The following is an 18922-nucleotide window of genomic DNA, read 5'->3' on the forward strand; positions in this document are numbered from 1 at the left end:
TTTTTCCATTTAATTTAGGAATGTTTCTTAAAATAAGCATGTTTATGATACTGACATGTTCTGTTCAGCAGGATGATCTCCACATCTTTATGATTTTTGAAGTAAAAGGCTAACGTTAGGCTATAAGCATGTAATGTCAGTGTATCCAATGTACCAAGATCCTAGGACACTTGCAGTCTGCAGGGTATTTTGGTTCTGACTCCATAACACTTAGTGAAGACCCCCAGGGACATGTCCAACTTGAACAAGGGTTTATTGAGAGTAAATGACAGCGTCACGGCAGATTCATTCCATCCAAATTGCATCTCAACCGGTCCGCTAACGACTTGATTCAAACAGTTGTCCATTTGTTTCAACACCATCATTAATTAGAGGATTAGGGCAACATGTGATTTCATTTTTATAAGACTTTAATCGCAGAACTAATACAAAAAGTTCACTATTGGTCAGATCGTACCAACATATTCACACGTGACCCTTATGCTCCTCCGTAGTTAACAACTCTTGTCAAAGGAACGAGTACGTTTTAACCTCAAAGAGACACAAAGTCTAAGGAGAGAAATTGCTAAACTACTAAAATAGGGACAAAACAAGACACAAAATATCAGTACGTTTTCTTCCAAGTTATTATTAATGCGAAATGTTATCTTACCAAGTCTTCGTCACACAACACCTGACAGTGTTCAAAGTAATAAAGCTCCATGGTGTGTGGACAGCCTCTCCTTTCCCTGCATGTCCCCCTAATGGAAAGTCTCAACATGGATCATACATGTTCTTATCTCTTAAGCTGCTCTGAAACTTTGAAAATAATGTTTCTGTGTGTGTCCCTGCAGAGGTCATCTGAGCAGCTGCACAGACGTTCACACACTTGATTGGAGAGCTGTGTTTTCTCCGTGAGTTCCTGCAGCTCAGCCATGTTTCTGCACACTGAAATGTAAGCGTGAGCATGCACGATTCCAGCCTCGCCTCTCACTGAGACGTCAGCTTCACTTTTTCTGTGTGTGTAACCAGTGGCACAAATACTGGGCAAGTTCTTTACTGCTTCCTTTCAGTGCAGAACATATACAGTAATAACCATGTAGACAGTGGAGACGATGGAGAGTGTGAAGTAATAGGAATAGCTCTTCTTACAATCATGTTAGCCATATGCTTTTTGCTTATTCCTGATGTGTCCAAGTACTTTTCCTTCCTTAGTTTTCCACTTTTAGATTAGTGCTATGAAGTTAGCACACAAGAGTTAAATTGTACCCGTGTAAATTCCTCTCCTACCTGTTGATTTTGTGACGTATAGCAATCACATATCTCAAAGCTGCTAAGGAACTTAGTTTCCAAAGACTTCAGTTTTAGTGAGTGTTGTTTTAGAGAACTCGATGCACGGAGCCTTTATTGCACTAACAGTCTTCTCTGTTTGATATCGCGCGCATTCGCTTTACAAAGCAACGTTAGGAGGCGTAGAAGTTTAAGAGAGTTTATTATAAGAAAAGCATATATAAAAAACAAATGTATCCAATCCTAAATATCCGATTGCTTGTAACTATCACGTGTTAAGAGTTGATACTATGCCGCTTCTCTTGTTTTTCACTTCATTTGTTGTTGACTGTAAGCATAAAAACTAATAAACACTTTGAAACATGGAGAAAAGCTGCTTCTTCTTCAGTGCTGCTCTCAGTGCTCGTCTCTCAGTGTGTGTGTGTGTGTGTGTGTGTGTGTGTGTGTGTGTCAGAGGTCGCGTTAACCCAATATTTTCCGTCAATGACGGATTTTTTCTAACAATGACGGAAAAATCTGAAAGCAGTCCGTCATTTTGACGGATTAGAACACAACTCGGAACAGCGCCAAAATGTCCACCAGCGGCCCTCATTATATTACATCCTTAGTGGCCAGGTCGACTGAGGGCGATCTACTGTAGTCTGTAACTATTCTTTAGTCATTCTCACCCCTGTCCAGTTGGTGGCGAGTGTGTGTATATTAAGTAACTATTGTCTTTTGACCTCGCTGTTTAACCGGCTTTAGCAATCGCAAAATGTCACGGCAGCTGATCGTCCGAAGCTTTTTTAATAAGCCCAGTAATGTGATGGTTTGGATAAACGAGGTGAAAAGAGGGATTGATGCGGTGGAGGATGAAGGACAAGCCAGTAAGACTCAAACTGACAGCGTTCAGCCAGCGGCAGAGGGGCAAGCAAGTGGCAAGGAGTTCAAGCGGGAGTACCGGGTTCAATGGGAGCAAGAGTTTAAGTGGCTGAGGAGGGAAGATGGCAAAATGTTCTGCGACATCTGTAGAGAAGCTAAGATGAGTAACGGATTTGTCCGAGGGTGCACGGCGATGCAGAAATCAGCGTCCAGGCTACAGCAGGTCAATTGAGTTGTTCTTGTAAATGTTTTGTTCATATTCTGATTGTAATTGTCTCATTTCAAACGATGGCATTGTTCGTATTTGCCTGTTTAGGCACAATGGTGGCGGTGTTTTTAGCGGCCTCTGCCCCCTCTGCTGTCTGTCAGTGCAGGAACAAATAAATCATTCATGTTCGTGTTGACATGAAAAGTGACCACACGGTCGGTGTCTCTGTTCATCTTTTTGTTTCTCCATGCCCTTAGAAGTTCTGTATGAATCATTAAAACATGAATGAATGAGCATTTGCTGCTCAGTACCCAAACATATTAAATATGTCTCATCTCATCATTAAAACATGAAAAATAAAATGACGGGTAATAATGGATTATGACGGAAATGTTACGATCCTGTCCGTCAAAATGACGAACAACGAAAAAGTCTAACGCAACCACTGGTGTGGAGGCTGTAAAGGGTGAACAGGAGATGGAGCGAGAGGCTGGATCGTCTGCAGCAGCCGTCTGGTTTCCTCCGTCTGATCATGAACCGTCCGGAGCTGATCCTCCACCTCGCCGCCAGACAACAGAGAGGAGAAGTCTCCATCTGCAGGGAAACACAAGACTCAAACCTCCTGGATCTCAAGGCCTGGTAGTGATTCATTTGTTAAGATATCTACTATGATAAGATGGTGTGAATGGCTGCAGTACTTTGAGCTGCTTTTGGTGGATCTTGTCCCCACTACGGTTTAAAATGGATCAAGAAATGTTCACTAAATAATGAGGACGCTTTTAGAAAGGTTGTTTCGCACAGCAGACAATTTAAAAATGTAGGAGAAACACATTTACTTCGTCTAAAAAAGTAACAGAGAAAAGGGGAAAACCCTAGCCTACTGATTATTAAAGGTCCCATGTCGTGCTTTTCTGGTTAGTACCCGTCCTCTTGTGTTATGAAGCTTGTTCTGCATGTAACGCTCTGCAGAGTCACAAACCCCAAAGTACACCCTGTAGCGAGTAAAACTCTAACACAGAGAAGACCTGTCTGTGCTGCCCCAGAACGCCTCGCTGGAGATTTCTCTTTTTCCATTTGTTTCTTCCGGGAACCAAGTGACGTAACGACCCCTCCGTGGATTGGTCCAAATGGACCAATCCACGGACTTCCTCACACACACCCTCAATCTTTTCTCAGCTGCAGCTCCGCCGATTTCTCCTCCCTGAGACGGCGGGACGCGGCGAGGCTGTGAGTCGGTGTAGGGTTAGGGTAATGTTGTGAATCGAGTGGCCTGTGCTCGTCGTCCATAACATACGCCTGCCCATACCATAACCCCACCACCACCACGGGCCACTCCATTCACAACATTACCCTAACCCTACCCCTAACCCTAACCCTACCCCTCACACGAGATACTGTTTGGTTTTCGGACCCCCCCAGACCCCCCCAATAAAGCAAAACTGCATGTTTCAGAGTGGCCTTTTATTGTGGCCAGCCTAAGGCTCACCTGTGCAATAATCATGCTGTCTAATCAGCATCTTGATATGCCACACCTGTGAGGTGGGATGGATTATCTCGGCAAAGGAGAAGTGCTCACTATCACAGATTCTTTCAGATTTGAGAACAACATTTGAGAGAAATGGTTATTTTGTGTTTATAGAACATGTTTTAGATCTTTGAGTTCATCTCATGAAGAATGGGAGCAAAAACAAAAGTGTTGCGTTTATATTTTTGTTCAGTGTACTTTACAGAGACGCTGGATGAGAAACAATGTGAGTTCAAATCTATTCTAGTAGACCTCAACAATGGAATTATGATCAGTAGAAATGGCCATGACCTGGGAGCTTTAACGGTTTACCAAAAAGGCCAAAACAAGACCGAAGTAGGAAAAGGGAATACAATAACAAAGAGAGATGCAAAATGTCTGCCAAAGCGTAAAGCAACCAAAAAGAGACCGGATATAACATAAAGACACAAAGTCTAATAGGAGATGCAAAATGACCAAAAAGAAATGCAAAACGACTAAAAAGGGAGAAAACAATGAAAGAGAAATTGACCAGAAAAGGATGCAGAGTGTCTACAGTGCAAACCATCCAGAAGGAGCCAGGATTAGAACACAGTAAAACACATGAGTCCAAAAGAGTCCAAAAGAACTTCAACACAAAGTGACGCCCGAGGGTAGAACGAATACAAACCTGTCTTGAGGTTGGATATCGTCACTAAGCCAAGCTGCTGGAACTTTAAATCTTTATTTTGGAGAAGCACCGACAGGTACTCCAACATGGCGACGTAGTGAGGCTTCAGCAGCTGGAGCGTCTCTCCTGGATGAAGAGTATGAAGACACCGTTTCATAAACCAATCTGTTTACTTCTATCAGGTCGTCATACTTTCACAGAACATTACCTGTCATTTCCAGTCTGCCGATGACGGCCGCACTGTTGTACGATAACTGAGGGTTTTGTGATCGTCCCGATAACTTCACAAGTCTGGAAACGTGCTCTGATGTTATCATGACCGACAACTCAGACTGAAGTGGATCTGAAGAAGAAAGTGAAGGATTATGGCTGATTACAAAACAGATAAAGGATGTCTTTGGGTTTGATCCCACATAGAAAGAGCTAACCAGACCAATACTAGTTTGAGTCCAGGTCCCTCACGTTGTGTCATGAGGTTTTGCAAGCATGACGTCAGATGTATTAAAGTGTCATCAGTCAGAGACGGAGACAGAAGAGCGCCGAGGAGTCCTGACAAACAGCGAGCCTCCATCACAGCCTGGATAACAAAGACGGATTATACTCAGGCGCGTTGTGTCTTTTTACTGCAGGCGTTAAATCATGAGTTTGACCTGCTGACCCTCGCTGCAGCTGCTCAGGTCAGTGATGATCCTGCAGCTGTGTGTGATGATGACGGAGCTGCATGTGGGATGAAGAAGCAGCTGACCCACTTCCTCCAGCAGACCCTCGCTCACCAGGACGGCCTGCAAACAACCCAGGGAGATATTATCAAACCTGGGATCAAAACAGAGCAGCAAATGGTTTTGATTGGACATCGACTGATTACTAGTTCAAGGTCATGAAAAAGGAAGGAATGTCCGGCAAAGAAATATCCTTGTTCTTTGGAATGACCTCTGCTTGAAGCTATTGCTCACATTTCTTGTTGGTAAGTCACTAAGGGACACAAGTCATTAGGAAAACCACATGTCTGGATGCAGAACAGACACTCCGACTACAGCGACTGAAACAAGGCACCAGACAACACAAATGATAGGAAACACAAATGTCTACAAAAAGATTCAGAATGGCCGAAAAAATATGCAAAAACTAGATCAAAGAACAAACGATAGAGAATATGATTCTAAGAGGACGATGTTCTACAAAGATATGCAACATTTAAAAAGTCCAAGAGACACAAAACGACTGCAAAGAGATGCAGAACCACCGAAATGAGACAACGAGAAGTCACAAAGAGGCGACACATGTCTACTAACACAACCAAAAAAGACGAAGTCTAAAAAGAGACAGAATGACCAAAAAGAGAGAAACAACAGAAAAGACAGAATATGACAAACAAGAGACACTAAACCGCCACAAGGGGTCGCCAACATCGACAAAGACATCGTATAAACGTGTTGAATCTGTGGCTCTTGTTAGGTAGGAGGCGTTCACGTCTGAAGCCCATTGTGTGGTTATTAACCCATGTGTAGAGGCCAAGCCACGCTTTCAGCCTCTGAGGATCCGCTATGTTGCGCAATTGACACAAAGTTTCCAGTTCGATACAGTCCTTGCTTTTCCTTTCACTGCTTTCCATTTCACTTGCTTCGTTCTCTCATTCACCGTACACGATATTACGGTTCACACAATACCTTTTCCATGTTTGTAATCCCGTGTTTGTGTGTGTTCTCCGTGTGTGTGTGTGTTCTCTGTGTGTGTGTGTGTGTGTTCTCCGTGTGTGTGTGTGTGTGTGTGTTCTCCGTGTGTGTGTGTGTGTGTTCTCAGTGTGTGTGTGTGTGTGTGTGTGTGTTCTCCGTGTGTGGTCAAAAACTGTATGGCCTTCCGGCGGAACCTCTACCCACAAACATAGGTTCCTGCCTTTATAGTGACCGTGTTAATTGGCTCCTACACCATGATCTACCCACTAATGTTTAACAATGAATATTATAATGATCCCGCTGTGGAGGAAACCTCACTTGGTTCGGTGTGTGTGAAGTCAGCGCAGAGAGCAGTGTGACGGCCGACTCTCTCCACTCAGCAGAGGATGTCTTCAGCAGGGACTGCAGAGGCAACACACAGTCCAGCTCCATCAGCTGCTCCTGGATCAGATCTACACACAACAACACACAGTCCAGCTCCATCAGCTGCTCCTGGATCAGATCTACACACAACAACACACAGTCCAGCTCCATCAGCTGCTCCTGGATCAGATCTACGCACAACAACACACAGTCCAGCTCCATCAGCTGCTCCTGGATCAGATCTACATCCAACAACACACAGTCCAGCTCCATCAGCTGCTCCTGGATCAGATCTACACACAACAACACACAGTCTGGATCCATCAGCTGCTCCTGGATCAGATCTACACACAACAACACACAGTCTGGATCCATCAGCTGCTCCTGGATCAGATCTACACACACAACACACAGTCTGGATCCATCAGCTGCTCCTGGATCAGATCTACACACAACAACACACAGTCTGGATCCATCAGCTGCTCCTGGATCAGATCTACACACAACAACACACAGTTTGGATCCATCAGCTGCTCCTGGATCAGATCTACACACAACAACACACAGTCTGGATCCATCAGCTGCTCCTGGATCAGATCTACACACAACAACACACAGTCCAGCTCCATCAGCTGCTCCTGGATCAGATCTACGCACAACAACACACAGTCCAGCTCCATCACATAGCCATCAAGCGAGCCTCCAAATGGGCGCCACATCACGGCTACGGCGTGCGGTGAAGACTCACAATTGGCTCAGATGTCTGGAGGGCTGCCTCGTTATCAGAGAGGAGTTGAGGGCTCTAACATTAACGGCCATCTGAAGTTTGGTGGTGTTTGGACCATTTACCATTGAGTTACGTCGACATCGTGCTTCATGGCGAGTTCGTCTTTCCGTGGCAATATGATGAGATGATCAGATTTGACGTAGAGCTGTTCAGGGCCGGAGCGTTAACTATCATGTGACGTTTGGACTATGTACTTTTCACTTGTGACAACATCGGGTTTTATTGTTGTTTATTGTTTTGTTTAGTTTGTACTGTTTCTGTTTTTATAATGATTATTGCGAGTTTGTGTTTCCATGGCAACACCATAAGTCTAAACCAAACTATTTCAGTGACATCACTTATGACACACTGAAGCGATGACATCATTGGCTTTGATGAATGTTCCGTCACAGAAGATCAAAGAGATCTGTGATGTCATGATGATGTCACAGAAGATCAAAGAGATCTGTGATGTCATGATGATGTCACAGAAGATCAAAGAGATCTGTGATGTCATGATGATGTCACAGGAGTCTGAAGGAAGACTGCAAGGGCTGTGATGTGCATTCACTCCACACTCTTCCCTCCAGAGCTGTAAGTGGTGACACGCATTCAGACCACCTTCGCAGACTTCTACACAGAACACTTCTTCCAAAGAGAAATATATTATTCTACCTACGCACAACACAAGTCTACAGACGGTGCCATGGATAGAAGAAGCCACCAGAACAACAGGGGAAACCCCAGGCCATTCGACCATGGAGCTGAAGCGGATCGAGCTTACAGGCAGGTCCACTGCAGAAACGGCCAGATAAACGGCCTGGAGGAGTATCGTGGGGCATTTCAGGAGGAGAGGACGACATTTTGCCACAGTATGCGCAAACAAAAAGACAAGGTCAAACGTCTCGAGGAGCTCCTGAGCTACAGGGACTCAGGGCTCCACAAAGAGAACAAAAGGCTGGTTGACACCATCATGGAGCATGAGGCAGAAATCTCACGTCTGAATGGGAATATTGAAAAATGCAGAATGCCAACACAAGAGGCAGCTGGACCAAATTGTGGCAAGGCATGAGGCAGAGAAAGGAAATGTCTCGGACGAGAAGGACCAGGCGACATCTGACAGCGAGAACAATGATGTTCCCCTGCAGTGTGACCCAGAGATCATCAAACTGAGGATGAGGAAAGGGGAGACCATGAAAGAGCTGATAAGAAAAGGGGAAGAACTCCTTGAGTGTGTGACCATCTTGGAGGATAGAAACAGCGGTCTGGAGGAGAAGATGGAAGCTGCAGAGCTTCAACACAAAGAGCAGCTGGAAGACACAGTGGCATGGTATGAGACACAGAAACAGAAGCTCTCAGACCAACACAACGAGGCCAACCTGGTGACTTTAAACCTGCTGCAGAGAAGAGAGGAACAACTCCTTCAATGCGAGGAAAATGTCACCAAGAGCCTGGCCGAAAAGACTCTCACCTGGGAGAGTGAGAAGCAAGAGATGGTGATGAAGTTGAAAGAGGTGGAGAAGAAGAACAATTACCAGGCCAGTAGAAACAAGACCTTGGAGACGGAATTCCTACAGATGGAGGCCCAGTTGAAAAGGCAAGAGGAAGAGTTCTCTAAAGACCTGGCCGATAAGAGTCACACCTGGGAGACTGAGAAGCAACAGATGGAGACAACACTAAATGAGGTGACTCAGGAAAAGAACGACATGGCCAAGGTAACCCTGACCTTGGAGACTGAGTTCAAACAGGTGGAGGCTAAATTAAAGCAGGTGGAAAAGGAGAAAGATCGCCAGGCCGAGAATAACCTGGGCTGGGAGACGGACGTCAAACAGCTGAAAGAACAGATGAGAGAGCAGGAGGAGAAGTTCTCCAAAGACCTGGCTGAAAAACAGCTGAACTGGGAGCAGTTTGTCCAACGCAAGGAGACGGATGTCAAGCAGTTGGAAAACCAATTGGAAGAGCAGAAGAAGAAGCTCTCCAAAGACCTGGCCCAGAACCAGGAGAGCTGGGAGACCAAGGTTCATTTGGTGGAGACCAAATTAAAGGAGGTAACTCAGAAGAAGGACAACCTGGCCCAGAAACACCAGAGCATGGAGACCAAGCTTCATCTGACGGAGACACAACTGAAACAGGTGGAGGAGCAGAGGGACGACCTGGCTCTGAGAAGACTGAGCTGGGCAACGACTGAGAAAAAGATGGAGGAGGAAAAGAAACTTCTGGAAGACCTCTGTCTTCACATGAAGAATAAGAGCAGAGGTTTCTTCTCTCACAGAAGGGGGGAGACTGAGGATAGAGACGTTGTCTTGCAGAAAATGATAAGGAAGATGCAAGAGAAGGAGATGAGGAAGAAACAAAATGTCTGCTTTGCGAAACAAATGTCCTATTTGTTCCGTATGTAGCAGTCCAATAAGGCGGGACCATCTTGCGCTTGCAAACACCTCCTCAGAGAAGATGGAGAAGATGGAGGAAGCTTCTGGTGATTCAGCTCCAGCTGGACAACAGTAACTCCCTGCCTCCATTTCCCTCACCCCCTCCCTCCTTCACTTTTTGCTCAGATAGGGTTTTCTCCTGGAGCTCAGGTTTTCCAGAAATCCATATTAATAAGGATTAAAAAAAACACATCAACAATAAGTCCCTCCTCCATTTCCCTCACCCCCTCCCTCCTTCACTTTTTGCTCAGATAGGGTTTTCTCCTGGAGCTCAGGTTTTCCAGAAATCCATATTAATAAGGATTAAAAAAAACACATCAACAATAAGTCCCTCCTCCATTTCCCTCACCTCCTTCCTCCTACCTCACCCCCTCCCTCCCTCCTTCACTTTTTGCTCAGATAGGGTTTTCTCCTGGAGCTCAGGTTTTCCAGAAATCCATATTAATAAGGATTAAAAAAAACACATCAACAATAAGTCCCTCCTCCATTTCCCTCACCTCACTCCACCCTCCAAAGCGTCTTTGAATTCAAGAAAAGCGCTATATAAATGTAATGTATTGTTGGATCTTCCCCCGCATACAGTGTTCCTGAAGTGCAAGTCGAAACAACATTTCAGAAAACACTACAGCATTTCACATTTTACAGAACGGGTATTCCTTTAAGGAGAACACTTGTTGTTTGTGATTGGACAGAGCCAGCCAGAGAAGCACTGCTGTGATTGGCTGTTTTTGCTGCCAGTTAAGAAATGACGCTTCGTGATTGGTCAGCACCCGGCCGACAGCACCACGTACTTCCTGTTTGGTACTGGTCAGCTGTTTCTTCACGAATTGTAAACTGAGTTGGAAAGAATGGAAGAAGAGATGAACGAAGGATATACATACGATGTTATCCTCGACATGCTGTCAACCCATCACGACATCTACATGTCCCTTAGAACCAGGGGTGTAGTGCTTGTGACTACCCCATTTGCATCTTTGCCCGATTTGCATTGCGCAAGCGCGAGATGGTCCGCCATATTGGACAGCTACATACGGCAACCCAAATAGGACCCTTGACAGTGGCGTTTGGCAAAGCAGAAAAAGATTACTAAAAAAACCTGACAACATTAATCTCAATGATATATATATATAATTCCAAAGCTGGTAAAGACTTTTAAAATTTAGCAATAATTGTAATATAGGAAAACTACTGATCTAACAGAGATGTGTTCTTGAATCAACTTTTTTTTTTTTTAAATGGAAAATCTTTTATGTAATTGTATTTAATTTGAAATAAAATGTTAACATTCATAGTTAATGTAATTACATATAAATTATTAATGCCAAACATTTTTGCATACATTCACAGTAAATATTTCTTCAGTATGATAACTGTCTAACAGAAGATAAATCAATTTCTCACTTATTCTAAGAATGTAATCAACCCAATAAAAGTATTTGTTAAATAATAGTGAAGTCACGTTGTAATAACAATAACTCTCTCTCTCGTTCAGATTAATGTTGTCGGGTTTTTGTTTTTTTAAATGTCTGCTTCGCGAAACAAATGTCCTATTTGGGTTGCCGTATGTAGCTGTCCAATATGGTGGACCATCTTGCGCTTGCGCAATGCAAATCGGGCAGAGATGCAAATCAGGTAGTCACAGCTGCCGGAGCACCGCTTTACCGGTTGTTAACATCTGGTTAGCTAGCTATGCTAACGTACATAAGCAGTTGTTTCTACAACAAGGTGGAGGAGAGTCCTCTCCTGTCAGACTGAGAGGATCTTATAACTACAGCTCAGTGAGCTAAAGGACTCTCTGAGTGTTTAGATAGATAACTTTAGTCTAAGCTATCTCAGTGGGTCTCAAACGGTTTGGTCACCATTTATGTAAACAAGTATTTCCAAAGCACACCTTTTTATTATCATTATAAAAAATAAGAGAATAAATAGGTATGAAATAATTCCAACTCATTCTATAGGACAGTAAAACTAAAATACAGTTTAAAAGGGGAGTGATTAGTAAGATATGCTTAAGAAAAAGTACTTCTGGTTACAGTACTGTTTCACATGGGTGTTGTTGAGAGATGTATCCATAGATTTAGTCCCTAACTTTGCTCTCAAAGTGCACCAGATTGAATTTAACTTCAACTTTAAAAAAATCATCTTCCCGGGGGAGCATGCCCCCGGACCCCCCTAGAGGATGTGAGGTCCACCACCCACTAACAAAAGGGTCACATGGACAGGATTCTAAATACATTTGCACACTTTTGATGTAGTAACCTATGTCCATATGTTGCTGTTTTGTTGGTGCGCTCCTGCAATTATAAAAATAGCACGACACCCCTGCTTAGAACCCTGAAAGCGCGGTTTAAAGAGTTAGGACTGAGGACACCTCACTGACTTTATTTATTTGATCCTTTTATGTTTAAAGTGTGCTATATAAATCAAATGTATTATTAATATTATTACTGAGCTGTAGTTATAAGATCCTCTCAGTCTGACAGGAGAGGACTCTCCTCCACCTTGTTGTAGAAACAACTCCTTATGTACGTTGGCATAGCTAGCTAACCAGATGCTAACAACCGGAGCGGCGATCCGGCAGCACTACACCCCTGGTTCTAAGGGACATGTAGATGTCGTGATGGGTTGACAGCATGTCGAGGATAACATCGTATGTATATCCTTCGTTCATCTCTTCTTCCATTCTTTCCAACTCAGTTTACAATTTGTGAAGAAACAGCTGAACAGTACCAAACAGGAAGTACGTGGTGCTGTCGGCCGGGTGCTGACCAATCACGAAGCATCATTTCTTGACTGGCAGCAAAAACAACCAATCACAGCAGTTCTTCTCTGGCTGGCTCTGTCCAATCACAAACAAGAAGTGTTCTCCTTAAAGGAATACCCTTTCCGTAAAATGTGAAATGTTGAAGTGTTTTGTGAAATGTTGTTTTGACTTGCACTTCAGGGCCACCGTACCCCGCTTCCACTTTTGGGTTTTCTCCTGGAGCTCAGGTTTGCCCGCAACTCATTTTCCTGATACAATTAGGATTAGAAAGATTTGATTTAAAAATTAAATTAAAATTCAAATCTATTTGTGTATGCGTGTGCCTCACTGTGTAAACATATACAGTATACATGATTTACTGTATCACATTTTGGTTACTAAAGTACTTATTCATTGTATGTTTAATCAACACTTTCATAAATAAAACAACCCATGGTATGAAATATAAAATTGTGTTTTTATATTTGTCTCACTGTACACATTCAATTCCATTATATATGTTTACATTTTTTAAATGTGTTCATAGAAGCTGGTCAAATATTCTGGGACTGTAATACTCAGAATGTGTAGGTGAAGAGCGGAACATGTAATTGTATTGACTGAAACATGGTGTCACTCACCTCAATAGAGTCAAATAAAAACTGAAAATGTATATATGCCTTATGTGATGTGCTTTTAATTCAACAACACAAACATTTAAAACCTCACTTAAATAGAAATGCGTAATTATTATCTGCAAAACTTTGGTAAAAAATCCTCGCTGTCAGGGTTTCACTAACAAATAGTTTATTTATCTTGAGAAGTAGGAAGATTTCTAAACCCATTAACGGACACAAGTTAATGAAAACTCACATTTAAAATCACCTAATTATGGTATGGATGGGGTTAAGGTTAGGGTTAGTACAAAGTGTACAGTATATCTAAAAGAAGTCACTAAAGCTGTAAGAAAAACGTAACTGAGTAAAAAGTAAAATATTGACCTGTGAGATGAAGTGATTTAGAAAAGTATAAAGATGAATAAGATGGAAAAACTTAAGTACTTTTATTTTCTACTTAAGTTGATCACTTAGGGAACACTGGAAAATATGATATTATAATATTATGATTAATAGCCAAGGCTCTAGATTACAAAGTGTTTATAATACAGTACATTATTGTATGCTGTCACGGCTGTGGGATTACATACGGTGGGTTTAAAGGGGACGTTAAGTCTCTGAGTGCCTCTATTATGGCTACACAGTTTATCATAGACAATTATGACTGTTTCTGATCTCCATAAACTCTTTGGGGGACATGCCATTCATGTTACAGAGCTTGGACTTCATCATGATTGACACCAAACGTAAAGACTGTCGACACCATTGGTGTCACAGCAATATCGTGTTTCGGCCCCTCAGATTTGGAGATGAGCTGTTCGGGGCCGAAGCATTAACCATCATGTGACGTTTGGGCCGTTTGGAGCCTGTCAGCTGGCGCTAGGAGATAATCACCTTCCATGGAAAGGGATCACATAGCCATCAGGCGAGAGTCAAAATGGGCGCCACTAACTTTTCATCTGCCAGGTCTTGAGATGCTACTGTCAAGATTTGAAGACGATTGGATAAAATCCCTAGGAGGAGTTTGTTGTTAAAGTACGGTGCACTTTTCTGTCCCCAGAGTCAGAACCAAACATGGAGGAGTTCAGTTATTATGCTCCAAATATCTGGAACAAACTCCCAGAAACCTGCAGGTCTGCTGAAACACTGAGTACTTTTAAATCCAGGATGAAGACTTTTCTTTTTGACGCTGCTTATAATTGAACTATTCATATCTTACACTGCACTGTAACTTGTATCCATGTATTTAATATCTGTGTTATTCTATATTAGCTTGTTTTGTTTTTTTGGAGGGCGCTTTGAATTGCCTTGTGTTGAAAGGTGCTTTATAAATAAACTTGCCTTGCTGGAAAAACCCTCCACACAACAACACACAGTCCACGCTAATACACATATTATGGGACATTACAAAAGTTACTTTAGTTAAAATACACAAGTACTATCTTCAGTGGTAAAAATGTATTTATATTCATTTTCTCACATCTAGTATAGACACTTTTTGAGTTTGCATCTTCATGGTTACATGCACTTATTGTTATTTAAATGGATAAAGGCATCAGCAAAGTGTAATGGGAACATATGTACCATTCTGTGAGAGAGTCTGAAGGCATCTGCACGCCTGCATCGACTTCTAAACAACAACAAAACACCATTTATAAACATGTTGCAGTAGCAGGAATAAAGGCTTATAATATACTGTATATACATATGATAGTATATCATTTACAGATATACATAAGACTTGCCAATTGTAATCAGGAAGGAGGTGTATTTTGCGGTGCTTTACAGTCCGCTCATCGGACTCCATAGTCGGCCTTATTCACAGCAGCAGCACCCTCCTGTACCGGATGTTCTCATGGCCCTGGTAACCTATAAGGGGGTGTATTTTGCGGTGCTTTACAACGTTACCTTTTGCACGGAGGAGGAGGCGAGCGTCAGCAGGGACTTCAACAGGAAGTGACTCCCGATGCTCAGCAGCTTCCGGTGGAGCTCCCGAGCAGAAGAGATGTTGCAGAGGGCGGAGCAGCTGTAGAACTGGACCTCTGAGTCTGAGCCCTGCAGCAGCAGAACCAGAACCGGGAACCCCCCCGCATCACCCAGCAGCCTCCTGGACCAATCTGGAGGAAGAGAGAGAGAGGAGCAACAACAGAAAAACACATCTGCTTTTGTTAAATCTGTGAGGATTAAAAGGTCACCTATTATGCAAAATCCTCTTCTTCATGTCTCTTCTACATCAACATGTGTCCCCTCTTCTTCATGTCTCTTCTACATCAACATGTGTCCCCTCTTCTTCATGTCTCTTCTACATCAACATGTGTCCCCTCTTCTCATGTCTTCTACATCAACATGTGTCCCCTCTTCTTCATGTCTCTTCTACATCAACATGTGTCCCCTCTTCTTCTCTTCTACATCAACATGTGTCCCCTCTTCTTCATGTCTCTTCTACATCAACATGTGTCCCCTCTTCTTCATGTCTCTTCTACATCAACATGTGTCCCCTCTTCTTCATGTCTCTTCTACATCAACATGTGTCCCCTCTTCTTCATGTCTCTTCTACATCAACATGTGTCCCCTCTTCTCCATGTCTCTTCTACATCAACATGTGTCCCCTCTTCTTCATGTCTCTTCTACATCAACATGTGTCCCCTCTTCTTCATGTCTCTTTACATCAACATGTGTCCCCTCTTCTTCGTCTCTTCTACATCAACATGTGTCCCTCTTCTTCATGTCTCTTCTACATCAACATGTGTCCCCTCTTCTCATGTCTCTTCTACATCAACATGTGTCCCCTCTTCTTCATGTCTCTTCTACATCAACATGTGTCCCCTCTTCTTCATGTCTCTTCTCATCAACATGTGTCCCTCTTCTTCATGTCTCTTCTACATCAACATGTGTCCCTCTTCTTCATGTCTCTTCTACATCAACATGTGTCCCCTCTTCTCATGTCTCTTCTACATCAACATGTGTCCCCTCTTCTTCATGTCTCTTCTACATCAACATGTGTCCCTCTTCTTCATGTCTCTTCTACATCAACATGTGTCCCCTCTTCTTCATGTCTCTTCTACATCAACATGTGTCCCCTCTTCTTCAGTCTCTTCTACATCAACATGTGTCCCCTCTTCTTCATGTCTCTTCTACATCAACATGTGTCCCCTCTTCTTCATGTCTCTTCTACATCAACATGTGTCCTCTTCTTCATGTCTCTTCTACATCAACATGTGTCCCCTCTTCTCATGTCTCTTCTACATCAACATGTGTCCCTCTTCTTCATGTCTCTTCTACATCAACATGTGTCCCTCTTCTTCATGTCTCTTACATCAACATGTGTCCCCTCTGTGGAAAGAGACTCTGAAAGTTTCAGGAATAAAGATTCTCTCTCTTTTTGATCCATTTCTATAAAAACCTGTCTGAAAATGAGCTGATCAGATTTTGGCCACTTTGTGATGTCATAACGATGTTTGGTCTTGTGTAACCATTAGCCAATCAGCACCAAGGTAACCCCCCCCCCCCCCCCTTGTCACCTGAATCTCCTCCTAGAGCTCCATTGAGTTCTTTGTAACCAAATGTCTCTCAGAGGGGCGTGGGGAGGGGCTCCTTATTTTCATCTGAAGTAACAGACAGAGAATCAGCACTTTTGAAACAGGGCTGAAACAGAGGGGATTATGGGTAATGCTACAATGATCTGTTTGGTGTTTCAGCCAATCAGAGACAGGCTCTGTATATATCTGAGACCTATAATATATTGATGAAAAACAGTATAATAGGGGACCTTTAAAGGAAGTGACCCACCTGAGTGTGTGAGGTGCAGCAGAGCCCAGGAGGCCACCTGCTGCTCTCGAGAGTCGTAGGATTTGGCTAAAGCAGCAGAGGCTTCACTCCCTCCACATGACAGCCTCTCTGTTCGACTCTGCACCAAAAAACATGTGAAACTTTCAAAAGTTCAAAGTGAACTTTATTGTCATCTTTCAGTTTGTGTGTACAGACAGAGAGATTGAAATACTGCTTCCCACAATAAAGATATCTGTACAAATATGTAACAGCCAGACACCGAGAGAATAATAATTATTAAACATTTAAAGACCTTAAATCCTTCTGCACCCACCTGAGGAGGCGAGGAGGACGACGCAGGCCGCAGGAGTGGCTCTGAGCGCTGGAGTCTCCGGACCGGATCAGATCCAGGCAGCGGAACCAGCATCCCCATCTCAACCACAGAGGCTACTGCACACTGACACCAGAGTTAGTGCACGGTTATTATGACCCTATTCATCGGTCGATTTAAGATGTGATTGTGGAAAACAATTAGATTTAAAACAGCAATATTAAAAACATGATTCCATGAGGGGGACATCTCTAAGATGTTGACCAATAACAACAGAGCCAGCCAGATAACAATCAGAGACAGACATGTCACAGGTAGAGGACACTACATACTGATATACACCTGAACATCAGCAGGAGAGGACTCTTTAAGTAGAGACACTACATACTGATATACACTGAACATCAGCAGGAGAGGACTCTTTAAAGTAGAGACACTACATACTGATATACACCTGAACATCAGCAGGAGAGGACTCTTTAAAGTAGAGACACTACATACTGATATACACCTGAACATCAGCAGGAGAGGACTCTTTAAAGTAGAGACACTACATACTGATATACATCTGAACATCAGCAGGAGAGGACTCTTTAAAGTAGAGACACTACATACTGATATACACCTGAAACATCAGCAGGAGAGGACTCTTTAAAGGAGACACTACATACTGATATACACTGAACATCAGCAGGAGAGGACTCTTTAAAGTAGAGACACTACATACTGATATACACTGAACATCAGCAGGAGAGGACTCTTTAAAGTAGAGACACTACATACTGATATACACCTGAACATCAGCAGGAGAGGACTCTTTAAAGTAGAGACACTACATACTGATATACACCTGAACATCAGCAGGAGAGGACTCTTTAAAGTAGAGACACTACATACTGATATACACCTGAACATCAGCAGGAGAGGACTCTTTAAAGTAGAGACATACATACTGATATACACCTGAACATCAGCAGGAGAGGACTCTTTAAAGTAGAGACACTACATACTGATATACACCTGAACATCAGCAGGACAGGACTCTTTAAAGTAGAGAACTACATACTGATATACACCTGAACATCAGCAGGAGAGGACTCTTTAAAGTAGAGACACTACATACTGATATACACCTGAACATCAGCAGGAGAGGACTCTTTAAAGTAGAGACACTACATACTGATATACACCTGAACATCAGCAGGAGAGGACTCTTTAAAGTAGAGACACTACATACTGATATACACCTGAACATCAGCAGGAGAGGACTCTTTAAAGTAGAGACACTACATACTGATATACACCTGAACATCAGCAGGAGAGGACTCTTTAAAGTAGAGACACTACATACTGATATACACTGAACATCAGCAGGAGAGGACTCTTTAAAGTAGAGACACTACATACTGATATACACCTGAACATCAGCAGGAGAGGACTCTTTAAAGTAGGACACTACATACTGATATACACCTGAACATCAGCAGGAGAGGACTCTTTAAAGTAGAGACACTACATACTGATATACACCTGAACATCAGCAGGAGAGGACTCTTTAAAGTAGAGACACTACATACTGATATACACCTGAACATCAGCAGGAGAGGACTCTTTAAAGTAGAGACACTACATACTGATATACACCTGAACATCAGCAGGAGAGGACTCTTTAAAGTAGAGACACTACATACTGATATACACCTGAACAGCAGCCGGAGAG

The 18922-nt window shown here is 42.9% G+C and overlaps 1 protein-coding gene across 1 annotated transcript; it reads right to left on the reverse strand.

Moving 5' to 3' along the window:
- Window positions 1-2291: 2291 nt before the first annotated feature.
- On the reverse strand, window positions 2292-17304 carry LOC117546253 (vacuolar protein 8-like). The gene is made up of 10 exons (XM_034216414.1): window positions 17206-17304; window positions 16893-17010; window positions 15012-15220; window positions 14688-14733; window positions 6504-6637; window positions 5163-5294; window positions 4975-5089; window positions 4721-4855; window positions 4513-4638; window positions 2292-2932 (listed from the first exon to the last, which is right to left on the reverse strand). The coding sequence occupies exons 1-10, from the start codon at window positions 17302-17304 to the stop codon at window positions 2772-2774; spliced, it is 1275 nt and encodes a 424-aa protein (XP_034072305.1). The 3' UTR covers window positions 2292-2771.
- Between the last annotated feature and the right edge of the window lie 1618 nt (window positions 17305-18922).

This window comes from Gymnodraco acuticeps, unplaced genomic scaffold (genome assembly GCF_902827175.1).
Source record: "Gymnodraco acuticeps unplaced genomic scaffold, fGymAcu1.1, whole genome shotgun sequence".
Taxonomy (NCBI): domain Eukaryota; kingdom Metazoa; phylum Chordata; class Actinopteri; order Perciformes; family Bathydraconidae; genus Gymnodraco; species Gymnodraco acuticeps.